Source organism: Lissotriton helveticus, chromosome 5_1 (genome assembly GCF_964261635.1).
Source record: "Lissotriton helveticus chromosome 5_1, aLisHel1.1, whole genome shotgun sequence".
NCBI classification, from domain to species: domain Eukaryota; kingdom Metazoa; phylum Chordata; class Amphibia; order Caudata; family Salamandridae; genus Lissotriton; species Lissotriton helveticus.
The window spans coordinates 1,836,616,378-1,836,637,498 of record NC_136065.1 but is presented as its reverse complement, the minus strand read 5'-3'; the positions used below and the strand labels follow the sequence as shown (position 1 = coordinate 1,836,637,498).

The 21,121-nt window shown below is 45.8% G+C and overlaps 1 protein-coding gene across 1 annotated transcript in view; it reads left to right on the top strand.

Moving 5' to 3' along the window:
- The window catches only part of ITGA3 (integrin subunit alpha 3), a 342,715-nt gene that overhangs the window by 319,223 nt on the left and 2,371 nt on the right, over nucleotides 1–21,121 (top strand). The window contains exon 25 of the mRNA XM_078645244.1: nucleotides 20,741–20,881. Coding sequence (XP_078501370.1) covers nucleotides 20,741–20,845 — 105 coding nt within the window. The 3' untranslated portion in view covers nucleotides 20,846–20,881. The remainder of the gene's footprint in view (nucleotides 1–20,740; nucleotides 20,882–21,121) is intronic.

Here is a 21,121-nt window from a genome sequence, read left to right as displayed (position 1 = left end):
ATAAGGCTAGCAGGTAAACAATGATCTGATAGAGACTTCTAGCTGCTGATTCCTTACCCTAGAATAATCCCCAGGCCTCAAAGTGGTTCCAGAAATTTTTCGTGAGCACTAACCCTGCGTGGCGTCATGCAGTGTCGTCAGCGCCAGAGGTGACGTTCGCAGTGCCAACATAGGTGCTAGTCAGATGCGTTGATGTCAGTTCTTATCTTTCTGCCCCATCCAGCGAAGATTCGGGAAGAGCTACCCCATAGTCCCTTTTTGACTAGGTTTTTTTTGACATTTTGTCTAAGTCTTTTTTGAGGTATTACCTCCTGATGCAACAGGGTTGTATTCGAGGAAGGGCGGCTTCAAGCCTTGCGGTGCCTGTCACCACCAGATGTCGGTGATGGACCTGCACCTTGTATGCCTTTGGCACCTCGAGCAAGACCATGACCCAAAGACCTGCCCTGACTGCTGCACAATGCACCCGAAGGCCTTGAAGGAGCGATCCCTAATGCTGATGGCGGCTCAACATGCTACAGCATGGCGGTCAAAGTCTTAGTCGAGTGGAAAGTCCCGGAAGCGGTCGCAGTCCTAGATCGCCTATTCTAAGTCATTGAGCCATTCTTGTAAGTCCAAGACCCACAAGAAGAAAAAGAAGTTAAAGCATGCTTCGACTTCACCTCGTCCATTGGCCAACGAGAGAGCGTTACTTCTCGAGGGTCAGCTCTGCGGTTGGGCCAGCATCTAAGTCGGCTCTGTGCCTCCCAGTGTTTCTGGGAGCCAGAATAACCCCCTCCAAATTACATGTATTTTATGAGGCCATGCACCTCATCTTTGGATGGCCCATTCCCTCTGGTGTGCATTCGGCCCCGCGGGTTCTGGAGGCCACCTACTGGATCCACACAGGCAGCTCTAGCACCAGTTGGACCCAGGGATCCAAGGATGAATCCCGATCGGTGCCAGTCATGCCACCTCGACTCTCCCCAACGCCGATCCTGAGGCCGACGCTCCCGGTGCCCTCTGGTTGTGCCATCCCCATCCCCGTTCTCATCCCTGACACAGATCTGGAGGTGCGTCGGCGGACGTCTGCTCTGGTGACGACAGCAGCCATGCCTTCTGGGTCAAGTACTGAGCCCTATACTTACGGGCTAGGACTTGGGAAGATTGGACCCTGCAGAATACCATCCTTTTGTGGAATAACTGAGCTGGGCTGAGGATCTGTGTGAAGCCAATGGACTAGATACCTCTCCAGATACTGGCCTGCCTTCTCCCCCCTACTGTGGGTACGGGGAAGGAGCTTCCTTCGCAATGGTGGTGCGGAGGGTAGCTGAGGTCCTGCACCTTAGCTTGCCCTCTGTGGCAGTCAAGACTAATGTATTGACAGAATTACTTTGGCCGGGAGTGCCGCCTTGAGAACCTTATCTCCCTTTCAGTTAGACACTTTCTGACATCCTGCTTGGGACTTGGTCCAAGCACAACACAGGGGCTCCTGTGACCAGGATGATTACCCGCCACAACTGTCCTGATCCAGGCGACTAACATTTCCACACACAACACCCTAACTTGGAGAGCTTGGTGGTCCAAGCCTTCATGTCCCACCTAATCCTGGTTCATTCCCTACCGCACCCCCGGACAGGGAATCCAAGAGGCTAGACAGTCTTGGAAAGAAGATATTTTCTTCAACCAGCCAGGCACTGTGGTCTGTGAACAATGCATGCCTTTTGAGCTGCTATTCCCACACGCTGTGGGATACGGTTGCTCAGGTGCTGCCAATGGTCTTGGAGGAGGCCTGGGCATTGCTCTCACAGGCTGTTGCTGATGGGAAAGATGCAGCAAAGTTCAACATCCATTGTGGACTTGCCACCACCGACTCACAGGGCAGAGAGGTTTCTCGATGGAGTTCCTGTGACCCCTCGTCTGGTGGAGGATGAATGGCTTTTCTGGGGATGTCCAGTCCTTACTCCTAGACATGCCCTTTGATGGCTCCTGTCTCTTCGTAGACAACGCAAATTCAGCGCTATAGCACTTTTAGGACAGTAGGGCTACGGCCAGGTCCTTGAGCCTTTCTATAGCCCCTCAACACCCTCAATCCGGCTTTTGCTCCTTTTGTGGCCACGGAAGGCGAGGGCACCTAGGTCTTTACCCGTCCAGCCACGGCCGCACGCAAGCTCCCCAGCCTCTGTGTGGCTGCAGATGCTTTCCTACCGGCCCCGTGGATCGAGTGCCCAGCCGTCGTGATGGCTCTTATGGGCAAAGGAGCCATAGAGAGTTCTAGTGCCAAAAGTAGGTCATGGTTGCTATTCCTTCTCATTTCTGGTGCCCAAGACGTACGGAGTCCCTCATCCTATGCTCTTTCACTTTCTTCCTCAAGAAGGAGAAATTCAAGATGCTCACTCTAACTCTGGTCCTGTCTGCTTTTGACCCTGGAGACTGGATGGTAGTGTTGGACTTGCGGGACATTCCCATCCTGCCTGCCCACAGGCGCTACCTGTGTTTCATGGTGGGCCACAAGCATTTTCAGTTCACTGTGCTAAATTTTAGCCTCACCAGCGCCCCGCGTGTGTTCACCATGGTGAAGGCGGTCGTTGGAGCTCAACTGTGGAGTTCAAGGATGCTGGTCTTCCCCCTATCTTAAGGACTGGCTGTTGAAGGAAGGATCACCCTGGGCTGTCATCTTCCACCTCCATACTACAGGAAACTTCTATAGTGAACAAGGGTTCACTATCAACTTGCCGAAGTCACACCTGACTCCCTCTCAGACGTTACCTTTCATTGGAGTCATTCTGGACAATAGTGATTCCAGAATAGTCTGGCTATGATACCGATGTTTCAGCCTCTACCCTGGATTTCTGTGACAAAAGCAGGATGCAGGAGGCCACAAGGCCGGTTTGCATATGTGGGCTCTGCAGCGGACCTGAAGTTCCAGTGAGTGCCGCATCAGTGGGAATCTCTCCAACATGGTCCAAATCTCGGAGGGAACTGCAAAGGATCTGCAGTGGTTGCTTACAAACCGCGATTGGGTCAGTGGCAGGCCCCTCTCCCTTCCCCAACCAGATCTCTCAGTGGTGACAGATGTGTCACTCTTGGAATGGGGTGGCTATCTGGAAGAGGTGGAGATCAGAGGACTCCACATCAACCTGTCGGAACTCCAAGTGATCCAATTGGCATTGAAAGCCTTTCAACCCTCCATCCAGGGAAGGCTAGTGCAGGTGTTCATGGACAACAACACTGCTGTGTATTACTGCAACAAGCAGGGCAGGATGGGGTCATGGACCTTTTGACAAGAGGGTCTCTGGACATGGTTGGAACAGCTGTGCATATCCATGGTGGTTGAACATCTGGATGGGGTATCTGAATGCCAGTGTGGATGAACTTAGCCGAAGGTGCCTAACGGATGATAAATGGAGTGCCCATCCAGAGGTGGTGCAAGTTCTCTTTCAGCAATGGGGAGAGCCTTGGTTAGATCTGTTTGCCACTGCCGAGACGCAATGTCAGCTGTTCTGCATGCTGGAGTTTCCAAGGCGGCTCTTGCTCAGAGACGCTTTTCATCTCAAGTGGACCTCAGGCCTCCTGTACACCTTGCCGCCCATACAACTCCTGCCCAGAGTTCTCAAGACGATCAAGAATGACCGGGCCCAAGTCATCCTTGTGGCTCCAGACCGGGCACAGAGTCTGGTATACCAAGCTGTTGAGCATGTCCATGTGTCCTCTGATCAGGCTGCCCCTTCGGGAGGATCTTCTGTAGCAGCAGGGGAGGGTTCTCCACATGAACCTGTTGACGTTCCGCGTTCTTGCTTGACAGCATTCAACCTTCCGTCTGAAGTCGGTTATGTTATTTTGGTAGCCAGGCGTCCCCTCTACCAAGACGGTTCCCTCCTGCTGTTTGGCTAAATTAGTGACATGATGTTCAGAAAGACACATTGATCCCCTTTCTGCTCCCTTTCCCAGGTTCTCCTGTCCGCTCTTTCCCTTGACCAGCAGAGCTCAGCTCTGGGCACCGGTAAGGGATATCTATCTGCAATTTCTGCTTTTCTTCGGTTGTTAGAGCAACCTTGCCTTTTCCAATCCATTATTGTACATAGATTTTTGTAAGATTTGCAACATGTTCCCTCCCACTCCCTTTGTTATTCCCCAGTGGGATGTCAATCTCATCCTCACCTTCCTGATGTGCACTCACTGTGAGCCTCTGCACAATTGTACACTCAGACTCCTTTCCATCAAGAAGGCTTTTCTCATGATGATAATATCTGCCTGGAGAATCAGTGAGCTTCATGCCTTGTCACCGAGGCTTTTTTATCTTAACATCTACCTTGACAAACTGGTGCTTTGCACGCGCACTTCCTTTTTACCACAATTAGTCACTCCATTTCACGTAGGCCAAACCATCACTCTGCCTACTTTTTAACACTCCGCTTCATCCCTCCAAAGAAGAAGAGTGACGTCACTGTCTTGAGCCAAAATGAGTGTTGTTGTTCTACCTTGCCTTCACAAAAGAGTTCCCCGTGGAGGACCAATTCTTGGTGGTTTATGTCGGAGCCAAGAAAGGACTGGTCTTGCAGAAGCTTACCATCTCCCGATAGATCGTGCTCTGCATCAAAATCTTCATTGTCCAAAAAGCAATCCCCTGAGGATTTGCGTGCTCATTCCACCAGAGCTAAAGCTGTAACCGCTGCATTAGCTTGCAGAGTTGCAGTCCTGGATATCTGCCAGGCAGCAATGTGGGCCTCATTGCACACGTTCACCAAACGTTACTGTCTGGATAGTCAGGTCTGTAGAGATGGGCATTTTGCCTGTTCGGTCTTGCAGGACTTCCTGGTTTGAAATTGGTCTATGGACCCACCTCCATGGAGGCATTTCTTGGGTTTCTATCCTAAGGTAAGGAATCTGGTGCTAGAAGTCTCTATCAGATGACCAAATTACTTACCTTCGGTAATGCCTTATCTAGTAGAGACTCGATCTTGTCAAAGGTAAGTAACTTGCTCATTGTTTCTTTATTAAAAAGGGATTTAAATATATGGACTTCCAGCAGCAGGAAGATGAGGTCCTTGTGGAGTGTTTGGCTACTATGGGGATGAGCAACGTAATGTGCTGAAAGCAAGGCATAAGCTAAGAATACCTTTGTACGAAGATGAAATGCAGCAAGGCATTTGCATGACTCAACAGTCTAGTCTGCACCTGTACAATCAGTGTGACATTCACAAGTTAACACAATGAGGTTAGACTCTTGCATGTCTGCAAACTGCATTGAGGTTTTCACATGACTACTCAAAACACTGAAGCCCTTGCATCACCATACAATACACTGTGGCTTTTGTATGGCCACACATTATGTTGAGCTCTTCAAATAGACTCACATCTTAATGTCCCATCACATGATCACACACTTCAGTGTGTGCTTCACATAACTACAGATTGCAGTGTAGCTTTTGAATGACTACTCATTTGATTGATGATTCATTTTATTGATGATTTAAAATAACACTGATCTCTTTGCATGACTACATGGTGCCTGAATACAAGTTGACCAGAGCCCCAGACACTTCCACGGGGCAGGTGTTTGCACATCTAAAATTACAGAATTACCATGTATGGGAACACATGGCCCAGTTTTACCAGATGTTTCAGCACCTCAACAGACTCTGCAACTCCTTTATTCTCAATAGGGGAGGTGCATGGGATGCTCCCACACAGCCTGACTCAACCCCAGCCCATCTTCTGCATTATGCATATATATATATATATATATATATATATATATATATATATATATATATATATATATATATATATATATATATATATATATCATTCCAAATGCCCAAAAGCTTTGCAGGACGCACTCAGCAGCCAGCCTTCCTTTCGGCGTACCTGTGACAGCTGGTCCCACACCCGGATTGTTTTTCATATGCCTTACGCGTTTCGAGACTTCGTGTCTCTCATCAGAGGCAGCTTCCACAATTGAGTTTGTAAGATGTTCCTTTTAATTGTTCACATTCATGCGTCACAAAAATGTTCACGCCCACTCAGGTTGCGTATATCATGAAATTTGCATGCTGGTAATTGTAGTCCAGAGGAACACCGCATTATTTTACCTTTAGTAGGTTCCTACTCACATTGTGTTGATAAAAGCTTGTGTTTCCTTAGTAGGATTCGGAGTGTTTTGGCCAGTAAATTTATGTCAGACTCGCTGCGCTGGTCAGGTTTGAACATGGTTTCAACTGCAGCCTCTTAAGGTCTCAAGATGGTGCGTCTTGCCACGACGAGGGCCGCCGTGTAATTTATGTCATTCCAAATGCCCAAAAGCTTTGCAGGACGCACTCAGCAGCCAGCCTTCCTTTCGGCGTACCTGTGACAGCTGGTCCCACACCCGGATTGTTTTTCATATGCCTTACGCGTTTCGAGACTTCGTGTCTCTCATCAGAGGCAGCTTCCACAATTGAGTTTGTAAGATGTTCCTTTTAATTGTTCACATTCATGCGTCACAAAAATGTTCACGCCCACTCAGGTTGCGTATATCATGAAATTTGCATGCTGGTAATTGTAGTCCAGAGGAACACCGCATTATTTTACCTTTAGTAGGTTCCTACTCACATTGTGTTGATAAAAGCTTGTGTTTCCTTAGTAGGATTCGGAGTGTTTTGGCCAGTAAATTTATGTCAGACTCGCTGCGCTGGTCAGGTTTGAACATGGTTTCAACTGCAGCCTCTTAAGGTCTCAAGATGGTGCGTCTTGCCACGACGAGGGCCGCCGTGTAATTTATGTCATTCCAAATGCCCAAAAGCTTTGCAGGACGCACTCAGCAGCCAGCCTTCCTTTCGGCGTACCTGTGACAGCTGGTCCCACACCCGGATTGTTTTTCATATGCCTTACGCGTTTCGAGACTTCGTGTCTCTCATCAGAGGCAGCTTCCACAATTGAGTTTGTAAGATGTTCCTTTTAATTGTTCACATTCATGCGTCACAAAAATGTTCACGCCCACTCAGGTTGCGTATATCATGAAATTTGCATGCTGGTAATTGTAGTCCAGAGGAACACCGCATTATTTTACCTTTAGTAGGTTCCTACTCACATTGTGTTGATAAAAGCTTGTGTTTCCTTAGTAGGATTCGGAGTGTTTTGGCCAGTAAATTTATGTCAGACTCGCTGCGCTGGTCAGGTTTGAACATGGTTTCAACTGCAGCCTCTTAAGGTCTCAAGATGGTGCGTCTTGCCACGACGAGGGCCGCCGTGTAATTTATGTCATTCCAAATGCCCAAAAGCTTTGCAGGACGCACTCAGCAGCCAGCCTTCCTTTCGGCGTACCTGTGACAGCTGGTCCCACACCCGGATTGTTTTTCATATGCCTTACGCGTTTCGAGACTTCGTGTCTCTCATCAGAGGCAGCTTCCACAATTGAGTTTGTAAGATGTTCCTTTTAATTGTTCACATTCATGCGTCACAAAAATGTTCACGCCCACTCAGGTTGCGTATATCATGAAATTTGCATGCTGGTAATTGTAGTCCAGAGGAACACCGCATTATTTTACCTTTAGTAGGTTCCTACTCACATTGTGTTGATAAAAGCTTGTGTTTCCTTAGTAGGATTCGGAGTGTTTTGGCCAGTAAATTTATGTCAGACTCGCTGCGCTGGTCAGGTTTGAACATGGTTTCAACTGCAGCCTCTTAAGGTCTCAAGATGGTGCGTCTTGCCACGACGAGGGCCGCCGTGTAATTTATGTCATTCCAAATGCCCAAAAGCTTTGCAGGACGCACTCAGCAGCCAGCCTTCCTTTCGGCGTACCTGTGACAGCTGGTCCCACACCCGGATTGTTTTTCATATGCCTTACGCGTTTCGAGACTTCGTGTCTCTCATCAGAGGCAGCTTCCACAATTGAGTTTGTAAGATGTTCCTTTTAATTGTTCACATTCATGCGTCACAAAAATGTTCACGCCCACTCAGGTTGCGTATATCATGAAATTTGCATGCTGGTAATTGTAGTCCAGAGGAACACCGCATTATTTTACCTTTAGTAGGTTCCTACTCACATTGTGTTGATAAAAGCTTGTGTTTCCTTAGTAGGATTCGGAGTGTTTTGGCCAGTAAATTTATGTCAGACTCGCTGCGCTGGTCAGGTTTGAACATGGTTTCAACTGCAGCCTCTTAAGGTCTCAAGATGGTGCGTCTTGCCACGACGAGGGCCGCCGTGTAATTTATGTCATTCCAAATGCCCAAAAGCTTTGCAGGACGCACTCAGCAGCCAGCCTTCCTTTCGGCGTACCTGTGACAGCTGGTCCCACACCCGGATTGTTTTTCATATGCCTTACGCGTTTCGAGACTTCGTGTCTCTCATCAGAGGCAGCTTCCACAATTGAGTTTGTAAGATGTTCCTTTTAATTGTTCACATTCATGCGTCACAAAAATGTTCACGCCCACTCAGGTTGCGTATATCATGAAATTTGCATGCTGGTAATTGTAGTCCAGAGGAACACCGCATTATTTTACCTTTAGTAGGTTCCTACTCACATTGTGTTGATAAAAGCTTGTGTTTCCTTAGTAGGATTCGGAGTGTTTTGGCCAGTAAATTTATGTCAGACTCGCTGCGCTGGTCAGGTTTGAACATGGTTTCAACTGCAGCCTCTTAAGGTCTCAAGATGGTGCGTCTTGCCACGACGAGGGCCGCCGTGTAATTTATGTCATTCCAAATGCCCAAAAGCTTTGCAGGACGCACTCAGCAGCCAGCCTTCCTTTCGGCGTACCTGTGACAGCTGGTCCCACACCCGGATTGTTTTTCATATGCCTTACGCGTTTCGAGACTTCGTGTCTCTCATCAGAGGCAGCTTCCACAATTGAGTTTCATTCATGCGTCACAAAAATGTTCACGCCCACTCAGGTTGCGTATATCATGAAATTTGCATGCTGGTAATTGTAGTCCAGAGTCTGTAAGCTTTTGGGCATTTGGAATGACATAAATTACACGGCGGCCCTCGTCGTGGCAAGACGCACCATCTTGAGACCTTAAGAGGCTGCAGTTGAAACCATGTTCAAACCTGACCAGCGCAGCGAGTCTGACATAAATTTACTGGCCAAAACACTCCGAATCCTACTAAGGAAACACAAGCTTTTATCAACACAATGTGAGTAGGAACCTACTAAAGGTAAAATAATGCGGTGTTCCTCTGGACTACAATTACCAGCATGCAAATTTCATGATATACGCAACCTGAGTGGGCGTGAACATTTTTGTGACGCATGAATGTGAACAATTAAAAGGAACATCTTACAAACTCAATTGTGGAAGCTGCCTCTGATGAGAGACATGAAGTCTCGAAACGCGTAAGGCATATGAAAAACAATCCGGGTGTGGGACCAGCTGTCACAGGTACGCCGAAAGGAAGGCTGGCTGCTGAGTGCGTCCTGCAAAGCTTTTGGGCATTTGGAATGACATAAATTACACGGCGGCCCTCGTCATGGCAAGACGCACCATCTTGAGACCTTAAGAGGCTGCAGTTGAAACCATGTTCAAACCTGACCAGCGCAGCGAGTCTGACATAAATTTACTGGCCAAAACACTCCGAATCCTACTAAGGAAACACAAGCTTTTATCAACACAATGTGAGTAGGAACCTACTAAAGGTAAAATAATGCGGTGTTCCTCTGGACTACAATTACCAGCATGCAAATTTCATGATATACGCAACCTGAGTGGGCGTGAACATTTTTGTGACGCATGAATGTGAACAATTAAAAGGAACATCTTACAAACTCAATTGTGGAAGCTGCCTCTGATGAGAGACATGAAGTCTCGAAACGCGTAAGGCATATGAAAAACAATCCGGGTGTGGGACCAGCTGTCACAGGTACGCCGAAAGGAAGGCTGGCTGCTGAGTGCGTCCTGCAAAGCTTTTGGGCATTTGGAATGACATAAATTACACGGCGGCCCTCGTCATGGCAAGACGCACCATCTTGAGACCTTAAGAGGCTGCAGTTGAAACCATGTTCAAACCTGACCAGCGCAGCGAGTCTGACATAAATTTACTGGCCAAAACACTCCGAATCCTACTAAGGAAACACAAGCTTTTATCAACACAATGTGAGTAGGAACCTACTAAAGGTAAAATAATGCGGTGTTCCTCTGGACTACAATTACCAGCATGCAAATTTCATGATATACGCAACCTGAGTGGGCGTGAACATTTTTGTGACGCATGAATGTGAACAATTAAAAGGAACATCTTACAAACTCAATTGTGGAAGCTGCCTCTGATGAGAGACATGAAGTCTCGAAACGCGTAAGGCATATGAAAAACAATCCGGGTGTGGGACCAGCTGTCACAGGTACGCCGAAAGGAAGGCTGGCTGCTGAGTGCGTCCTGCAAAGCTTTTGGGCATTTGGAATGACATAAATTACACGGCGGCCCTCGTCGTGGCAAGACGCACCATCTTGAGACCTTAAGAGGCTGCAGTTGAAACCATGTTCAAACCTGACCAGCGCAGCGAGTCTGACATAAATTTACTGGCCAAAACACTCCGAATCCTACTAAGGAAACACAAGCTTTTATCAACACAATGTGAGTAGGAACCTACTAAAGGTAAAATAATGCGGTGTTCCTCTGGACTACAATTACCAGCATGCAAATTTCATGATATACGCAACCTGAGTGGGCGTGAACATTTTTGTGACGCATGAATGTGAACAATTAAAAGGAACATCTTACAAACTCAATTGTGGAAGCTGCCTCTGATGAGAGACATGAAGTCTCGAAACGCGTAAGGCATATGAAAAACAATCCGGGTGTGGGACCAGCTGTCACAGGTACGCCGAAAGGAAGGCTGGCTGCTGAGTGCGTCCTGCAAAGCTTTTGGGCATTTGGAATGACATAAATTACACGGCGGCCCTCGTCGTGGCAAGACGCACCATCTTGAGACCTTAAGAGGCTGCAGTTGAAACCATGTTCAAACCTGACCAGCGCAGCGAGTCTGACATAAATTTACTGGCCAAAACACTCCGAATCCTACTAAGGAAACACAAGCTTTTATCAACACAATGTGAGTAGGAACCTACTAAAGGTAAAATAATGCGGTGTTCCTCTGGACTACAATTACCAGCATGCAAATTTCATGATATACGCAACCTGAGTGGGCGTGAACATTTTTGTGACGCATGAATGTGAACAATTAAAAGGAACATCTTACAAACTCAATTGTGGAAGCTGCCTCTGATGAGAGACATGAAGTCTCGAAACGCGTAAGGCATATGAAAAACAATCCGGGTGTGGGACCAGCTGTCACAGGTACGCCGAAAGGAAGGCTGGCTGCTGAGTGCGTCCTGCAAAGCTTTTGGGCATTTGGAATGACATATATATATATATATATATATATATATATATATATATATATATATATATATATATATATATATATATATATATATATATATATATATATATATATATATATATATATATATACCACCAATTTTGTCCCGCTCGAAGGGCACGCTTTGCACAGCTGGTGCGTGTGGCAAGGCAGGACTAGCCTCGAGTTTCCATTTCACACCAAACAAAATTTCACGCAGCACTCTCCCAGGGGGTAAGTTAGAATTATTTTTATTTCTTTAGCAAGCCATTATTCCTTCCTCCACCAACGCGTTTCGACCGGCAGGTCTTGATCAATGGCTTGCTAAAGAAACACACTGTTTTTGTAACTTACCCCCTGGGAGAATGCTGCTTGAAATTTTGTTTGGCAAGGTATATAGATATATAGATATAATTTCCAATCCTTGCGTACGAAATCAGGCGCTGACACCGTGGGATCAAGATCAAAGAAAAGTTGTATTTATTTCATACGATTAGCTTGACGCGTTTTGGCGGCAGAACCGCCTTGTTCACATATATAGATATATAGATATATATATTCCGGAACTGGATGGCTGTTCCACAGACTACAGCTTATGATTGCACAGAGCCCCATTAATAGTGTTTTCACGTAGCTACACAAATGAGTGTGTATCTAGATGATAGCCCACTTCCCAGTGCTGCCTTTGCTAGTCAATGACCTGCCATTATCCACAGGTCATGTAGTAAAGTGAAGTGAGAATATATTATTATTTGTTCCTGTACCTATGTGAATCCCACCATGAGGTTCAGTGTACATTACAAGAGGCCATGGCCTTAATGTTTATGCACGCTTGGGGGTCTTGGTTCGTCTTCTGAGCAGTGGGAGAGTCTGATCTTTCACAGCACCATCCAGATTTAATTCTCAAAACTTTAGCACTCATATTAATTTACCACCCGAATTACCAAGCAACCTTGAAAAAACAGCAGAGACATTATCATATTATACTATTTTTTATAAATATGTAATTTAGGTTTGAGGCATATGAGCTGCTGATCGTATACTTATGCATAGATCGCAATCAGGTGTTGGGCTCGAATGTTTGCATGTTGTTTTTGTCTTGGAAGAAGTCTTTGTAGTCACGAGGTAGGTGACTCCTCCTTAGGACTATAGTCCACATGGGCATTGACTCATCTCCAGATTGTTTTTTCCACCATCGGGTTCGGATGTGATTTGCTGTGCTTCGGGTCGGTTTCAAACCCCCCTTCAACGCACAATCCCTCTCCACACTACGGTAGTGTCTCGATCAGGTTTCCCTTTCGACGCCCATCTTTGAAAACAAACTCGTCAACCTCGATCTTCGACGAGGGCCGTTGGGCTTATCCGCACCGATCACGCCTTTAGTCAATGGAAAGGACTCCTTTCCTAAAATGCCCCTGGTGAGGTTCTAAGTTCCCACACACGGACTTGCATGAAGTTTGTAATTTCTACCTCTCCCCGGAGCACAAAGACAAAAACTGCGAGGCCTGTGCTTCGTCCAGGTAGAAGAAAACCATCCGTGACCGTCTGACTCGACGTCATGAAATGTCCCGCAGAAGCACCTCGATTCCAGACATCTTCGGAGCAGAACCCAATGTCCTGTCGGAACAACAAGGTGATAAAGAAGAGGTCTCCCAACACTGAGGCCGACGACTCCGATGTCGAAGAGGAGACAATCCCCCAGGCTCAGCGGTCTGTGAGTCCCAAAACCCAAACCTAAGGCTCCGGTAGCGCCCTCTGGCTTGGGTCGACATTGGCAACATGACTCAGATGCCCTGCCCTGAGGCCCGGCTATGAAACCGAAAGATAAGCCTTCCAGCTCGGGCTCGGGCCATTCACATTCCGGTGCCGAAAAGTCACCCTCTGCACCGAAGCACAAGACCAAAGATGTGCCACGCAACTTCTTCGTCAGCACCGAAGACCGCCTCGACGCCGAAGCCCTCGCATCGAAACATACCAAAGACCAACATTGGGAGCCGAAAAAGTCTTCGGAGCCAAAAACAACTTCGGAGCCACAAACTCCTATAACAAAACCTAAGGAGTCCAAGACCCCACAGAAAATCTCAGACACCCGGTCCAAAGAACATTCGGACCCAAAATCTTCGGCACCAAAATAATACATTTTACCCACAAAGTCTGTGTTTTCAGATCCAAAACAAAAAACTCTTTTTTCGATCCACAGATTGGCAAAGTCGTCGCCAAGCCTCCAAAAAAGAGGAAACTGGAAACTTCAGAAGAATCTGAAATCCCCTTAAAACAGAATGAGATCAGTACTAACACCTCTCTACCCCCTTCTCCTCCTCCAGCTAATCCAAATCTCTTGATTTCTCCACCATTCTCCACACAACATACTTTTTGATCTCAAACACTAGATGATGAAGATGATCATACTGATGGTGGCGGGAATATAGATCCAGATGGGGATGATGATGATGCACATACCATCCCACACAACGTAGACCCTTAGGATGATTACAATACAGATCCCGACCCACATAATGACCCAGATCTTTATCCATCTAGGGCATCACCGCCAGATGACAATATTGGGTTTGCGCAACTAATCAATAGGGCTTCCAAATATCATGGGGTACAATTACATTCAAATCCTTTGGAGGAAGAGTTCTTGCTTGAAACCTTTACACCCTCGTAAAAATCCACGCACAATCTGCCAATGTTAAAAGGCATGCTTAAACATGCCCCAGAAGTTTTTAAGGACCCTATCAGAACCAGGATTTTCAATACCAGGATAGACAAAAAGTATAAGGCAGCTCCCAACGGCCCAGTTTACTTTAAAGGTCAGGTCCCTTTGGATTCTCTTGTGGTATTTAATGCACACAAGAGGGCAAACTCAGAGTACAGGCAACACCCCTCCTCCTGATGAGTCCAAGTTAATAGACACATCTGGTAAACGTATTGCGTCACAGGCTGCAAATCATTGACAGATTGCCAATGCCCAAACTTTATTGGCCAGGTACGACAGGGATCATTATGACGAGCTTGAACAGCTCATGCAACACCTTCCTGACCAGTACAAACCGAAAGCCAATGACCTTATGCATGAGGGGAAATTGATCACAAACACCTCAATTAAATGTGCGCTCGACGCCGCTGATGCCACATCTCGTGCCATTAACACCAGCATTGCGTTGCGCAGGCACGCTTGGCTCTGAATCTCCGGATTCAAGCATGCGGTGCAATCTGCTATTCTTAATCATCCCTTTGATCAAGACCATCTTTTCGGACCCTCAGTTGACATATCATTAGAAAAGATGAAAAAAGATATGGACACTAAGTCCATGGAGACCTTACAATTGCCTTCCCCTAGAGGTTCTTTTCGCTGCTCCTTCTATAGGGCTCGCTCCAAAACCATTGGCTCAGAACATCCCTCTTCTTCTTATAAAAGCCCCACTCCAAAGTCGTCCAAAGGATACTTTCGCGGAGGCTACAGAGGCAACCATGGTAGAGGAAGAGGTTGCGGCAACAATAACCGCAACTCCCCTACCACCAAACATTGACATCCCTGCACTTCCTCCTATCATCGCACTCCTGTTGGGGGACGTCTCTCACAGTTCCTACCTGTCTGGAATTCAATCACAATAGACAAGTGGGTAAGAAAAATTATCCAGTATGGGTATTGCCTAGAACTCACCTCTACTCCCCCAAACTTGCCTCCCAGACATTGTCCAATGTCCTCAGAACATCTGACACTTCTCAAACAAGAGGTTCTCTCTATGTTACAAAAGCATGCAATAGAACCAGTCCCCTTGCCTCACCAAGGCACAGGGGGTTTATTCCCTCTATTTCCTAATTCCAAAAAAGGACGGCGCTCTCAGGCCCGAATTGGACATCAAACCGCTAAACCTCTACATTCAATCGGATCACTTCCACATGGTCACTCTCCAACAGGTGCTCCCACTGCTTCAACAGGGCGACTTTCTCTCCACTCTGGATTTAAAGGACGCCTACTTTCATATTCCCATTCCCCCCGCTCACAGGAAATATCTCACGTTCGATGTAGACGGTCAACACTACCATTTCAAAGTCCTCCCATTCGGGGTAACTATAGCACCCAGAGTCTTCACCAAGTGTCTCGCGGTAGCTGCAGCCTGCTTACGAAGACAGCACATTCATGTCTTCCCTTTTCCGGACAACTGGTTCATAAAAGCCAAGTCACACAGCAGCTGTGTGCAACTCACACACAAAATAATACAACTGCTTCACGACTTGGGATTCACTCTAAACCTCTCCAAATCCCACCTCCAACCGTCCAACATACAACAATATCTAGGGGCTACAATAGACACTTCAAAAGCTCTAGCATACCCCAATCCAGTCAGGATAAACACCATTAAAGCTCTAATAGCAAAAATTTCAGCGTCAAAACTCACTACCAACTCGAGTGTTCATGCAGCTAACCGGGATGATGGCCTCCTGCATTCTCATCGTCCCTTATGCAAGACTTCCAATGCGTCCCCTTACTGGAGTGTTTAGCACGTCAGTGGAACCAGGCTCAAGGTCAGCTAACAGACCTGGTGTTGGTGGACAGCCCTACCCATCGCTCTCTACAGTGGTGGAGCACACAAAACCTTTCCAAACGGTTCCAGAGATAGTGCCAATAGCAGACACATTGCTCACCGGTTGGGGAGCTCATCTTCAAAATCATACCATTCCAGGCATATGGATCCCTCAGCAAAAACAATTCCACATTAATTAACTGGAATTGTTTGCGATCTTCCTAGCGTTATAATCCTTTCAACTCCACCTCCTATGCAAAGCTGTACTGGTCTTTACCGAGAACGTGACAGCAATGTATTGCATACAAATACAGGGGGGACACACTCTGCAGATTTCACACCTAGCTCAAAGCATATGGGGATGGGCCTTTCCGCAAAACATATAACTCCTTGCTGAACACCTCCCAGGAGTACACAATCAGATTGCAGATCCACAAATGGGAACTTCATCCTCAAGTTCTGCTTCCATTCTTTCAAATGTGGGGCCACCCAGAAATAGACCTGTTTGCCACACACAAAAACTCAAAATGCCCAAGCTTCGCATCCAGGTATCCACACCCATTGTCCAAAGGCAATGCGCTATGGATGAACTGGTCAGGCAAATTTCCTTATGCTTTTTCGCCACTCCCACTCATTCCGCTAGTGGTTCGGATGCTCAAACAGCATTCCCTCACAATTATCCTATTTGCTCCAACATCGGCCAAACAGCCATGGCTCACAATACTCTTGGAGCTATCAGTAGTTCCTCATCAAAAGCTACACCTCTCACTCAAGCTTCTCACTCAGAACCATGGAGAGATAAGGCATCCAGATCCCACTCAATTAAACCTTGCGATCTGGCAACTGAAATCTTAGAGTTTGGTTATCTCAATCTCCCGCCAGACTGCATGACCATCCTTAAAGAAGCTAGACGTCCTACCACTAGGGCTGGCTATGCCACAAAGTGGAAAAGATTTGTAATTTACTGTACAAATAACCAAATCAACCCACTAGATGCTTCTATTTAAAACATCATCTGCTACCTTTTGCATCTACAACAATGTAGCCTAGAGTATACATCGATTAGACTTCATCTCGCTGCAATAACAGCCTATCTCCAAAACAGACAACACTTGTCTTTGTTTAGGGTACCAGCTATCAAAGCATTTATGGAAGTACTTAAAAGAATGATTCCACCTAGAGTTCAACCCTCTCCAGTATGGAAATTAAATGTGATCCTTACCAGACTCATGGGTCCCCCGTTTGAACCTATGCGTAAATGCGAATTACAATTTCTCACCTGGAAAGTAGCTTTTCTGGTTGTGATCACCTCTCTCAGAAGAGTCAGTTAACTCCAGGCACTAACCATACAAGAACCATTTCTACAAATCCATCATAACAAAGTGGTTCTTGGGACTAACCCAAAATTTCTACCTAAAGTCGTGTCTGCCTTCCACCGTAACCAGTCTGTAGAGCTCCCAGTGTTTTTCCCTCTACCAGACTCCGTAGCAGAACAAGCTCTTACTAGATGTAAAAAGAGCAATACTTTGCTACAGTGAAAGAACAAAATCCTTTAGAAAGACTAAACAACTTTTTGTGGCTTTCTCCCCACCTCATAAAGGCAATCCTATCTCAAAAACAGGGATTGCAAGGTGGATTGTTAAATGCATCCAAATATGCTATGCTAAAGCCAAATGCACGTTAACCATTCCCCCTAGGGCTCACTCCACACGTAAACTAGGTGCATCTATGGCATTCTAAGGGAACATTTCCCTAGATGATATCTGCAAAGCAGCAACTTGGTCTACACCACACACCCTCACAAAACACTATTGTGTAGACTTGCAGGTAAGAACAACAAGCTAGTGTGGGCCAGGCTGTATTAAGAACACTTTTCAAACCACTGCAACAGATACAGGTAGCCATCTCTAAGGAGGTAACTGCTTTATAGTCTATGCATAAGTATACTATCTACAGCTCATATGCCTGGAACGGAAAATGCTACTTACCAGTATGCATCTGTTCTTGGCATGTAGAGCTGTAGATTCGTATACGCCCACCCGCTTCCCCGGATACCTCTATCTGTTCCAGTACTATCTAACTTAGATACATTACACATGGACATCCTTTTCTATTTCTCACTAACTTCATCATAACCCTCCATGGCAAAACAATCTGGAGGTGGAGTTGAGGCCCATGCGCACTATCTTCCTAAGGAGGAGTCACCTACCTCATGACTACAAAGACTTCTTCCAAGACAAAAACAAAGTGCAAACATCCGAGCCCAACACCAGATAGTGATCTATGCATGAGTATACAAATCTACAGCTCTACATGCCAAGTACAGATGACTACTGGTAAGTAGCATTTTCCTTACCTTTTCTCCATGTATGGTGTGGTGTGAGCATGTTAAGAAATAAACAAAGTTGTGTTTAAATACTTCCCTGCCTGGTGCAGTGTTTGATGCTCTTGAATGAGCGTTCATTGGAGGCGGTCATCATACATGCAGACTTGCAATAAGACCTTGCGTTCATATTTGTCTTTTCAGATCCATATACTATCAGTTTTGACTGTTGCCAATCCTTATAATATAAACAGTATAATATAACCAATATATTCTAATGTACCCTACTGTTCTCTACTTGACTGCCATCATGAGTGCAGTCACTCCCTTTCTTACAATGTGTCCACACTGCCCATTTCCAATTTAAATGGGATATTCTCCTTAGATTATTTCTCAATTTCCTATCTCACCTCCTATTTTGACTGATGCCAAGTACATTTTGTGATAGCTCCCACATTCACTTCTCACCTCGCTACTGATTGCCATCACCAGCTCCCTTTAAGATCTCCCAGCTCCACCCTACTACTCTTCGTATTGTTACTACTTAGGGCCTGATGTACAAAAATTATTATTCACAAAACATGGTTGCACTGACTTTTGCGAATGTAGTCTGGTTGTATGAACCAAACTATGTACAAATATGTCAGTCCACAAAATATCAACTCTCAGGGGGTCACAGAACCACCTTCCTAAATAGTATCCATAAAACTGGCTGCAATTTGTGATTTACAGGGCTGGTGGCATGCAAGGAGCAGCAGACCACAAGCCCTGTAATCGTTTTCCAAAATTGAAAACATTTTAGGTCTCGCCTAGGTAGCACTGCCGCTGACTTTTCCAGACATGCTGCATTCAGGATATAGGCATGAAGCTCTCCCCACTTTCTGCCCATCTTTTTAATTGGCTCCTGTTACTGTCCTTTGTAAATGGTGGCTTTACATTGGTCAATAGGCTTAGTATTCCCTCTTTAGTACTGCCTTTTCTCTCCCATAAGGACACCCCGTGTTACATATGTTGTTACTCAGTACGTTTAAATTAGAGACTCCAAGCACTATTTTCTTAAATAGCTTTCTTCTGTCTGCTGTTGCAGGCAGGACACATTTTCCACAATGCTTTTTTGTTTTATTTACCCAGCGTGACACGCCGCCTCTGAAATAAGGGCTGCCTTGCCTTTCTTTTTTAGTTGCTATAACATGCCTTTTTTCAGTTTATTTACTTTTGTTACAATGGTGGCACCCGCACTTTAGCTTTAATCATCTTAAGCTAAAGCTTAGGGGAAGACATAGAAAAACAAATGTGAATTTGTTTTCTATTTCTTTACTTTTAAAGCAATCGCAGCACCCACGCTTTAGCTTATGATGTTTAAAGCTAAAGCGCTGGTGCTGCCATTGTAACAGAAGTAAATAAATAGGAAAAAAAAGAGTGCAGCCACCAATTGTTTTCAATTTGCTCACTTTTATTACAATCACGGCATCCGTGTTTTAGCTTTAAACATCTTGAGCTAAAACGTGGGTGCTGCAATTGCTACAAAAGTAAAGAAATAGAAAAAAAACAAATTCAACTTTTTCACTTTTGTAGCAATCGCAGCACCTGCGCTTTAGCTTAAGATGTTTAAAGCTAAAGTGAGAGTGCCGTGATTGACTTGTAGTGCAATAGCTCTCGCATTACTGAATGATTGAGCGATTGGCGTTTCATTATTATTAGCAACGCCAATGGCTCCAACTTACAGTAATGCGAGACCTATTGCATTGCAAATGGTTGTTTTTTAAAGCAGTAGAGTCTCTGAAACATTCCCACACTCCTTTAAAAAGAAAAATAAATCTTGTTTTTGAAAACGTCAATGAGAACAGTGAGCACTGAGAGCAGGCAGTGGTCTCCTATATTACTGCTACTCCCCTTTATGCTGCCACACCGCTTCCCTTTGCGAATCATTACCACTCAAACTTGGTATTTGACAACAGATCAATGGTTTGAAACTGGAATTTCAGTAGTAAACCTTTTATACATACCATACTGATTTGTGATTTGGAAGGAAAGCTCTTAATGTGCCCTTTCCAAATCCCGATTCAGTATTGGTTTCTAAAGTTTTCTGAATCACAAAATGGGGTAAATCAGAAAACATGATGTAGTAGCCACACACTTGTAACTTGGTATTTGCCACCACTAAATCACTTTGTACATCAGGCTCTTACCAACTTAGACTGTCTCTGCCCTCCCTCATTTGACTCCCACTCCAAACCGCTTACTCAGAATGAGTGCCTCCACCCTGTCGCTGTGGAGACTTGTGCACCTTTTACTGGCCCCATCGACTCCCTAGCCTGATTTCTTAAAATGTCTTTCTCTTTTTTCAACATTGTTTGAGTCTCTTTACTGGAGCCACTTACACTCCTACAATGTGAGCCTTCAACATTTTGTCAAGGATACTATTGATCCCCTATCGACTGCCCATCATGCCCTCTATCAGTTCCTCTGTTAGAATGTGTGCCTCCACCCTGTCCTGAAGAACACTCTTCATTCCCCTTCTCCATGGATTCCTCATCCTGACCGCTGTCGCCTGCTTCCTTATAGTGTGGATTCTTCCGGAGAGCGAACACACGAGCCATGTATGAGGCCAAGGGCCAAAAGGCTGAGGTGATCCGGCCGTCTGAAACCAAAGGGCTAATGGAGGACTAGTAACTGGGGGCATCATCTGACTGCCCCCTCCTCTGGGTAATAAAAGTGGTGTTTTGGGACTGTCTCACTATTCCTTCTTTACCAGTCTCTTGCACTCTCTTGGGAGAAGCTGCTGCTCTTTTGCCTCTCTGGATTCTCTCAGGGTTCACTCTGAAACTAAATATATGTCTGCGATCCTGTGCGCTTTGATGAGGCCTATTAACTTCTCCCCTCTCGACATCGAATTAATAACTCCCCCTGACTACTTTGCTTCCTCTTGCTTTCCACCGTTGTCCT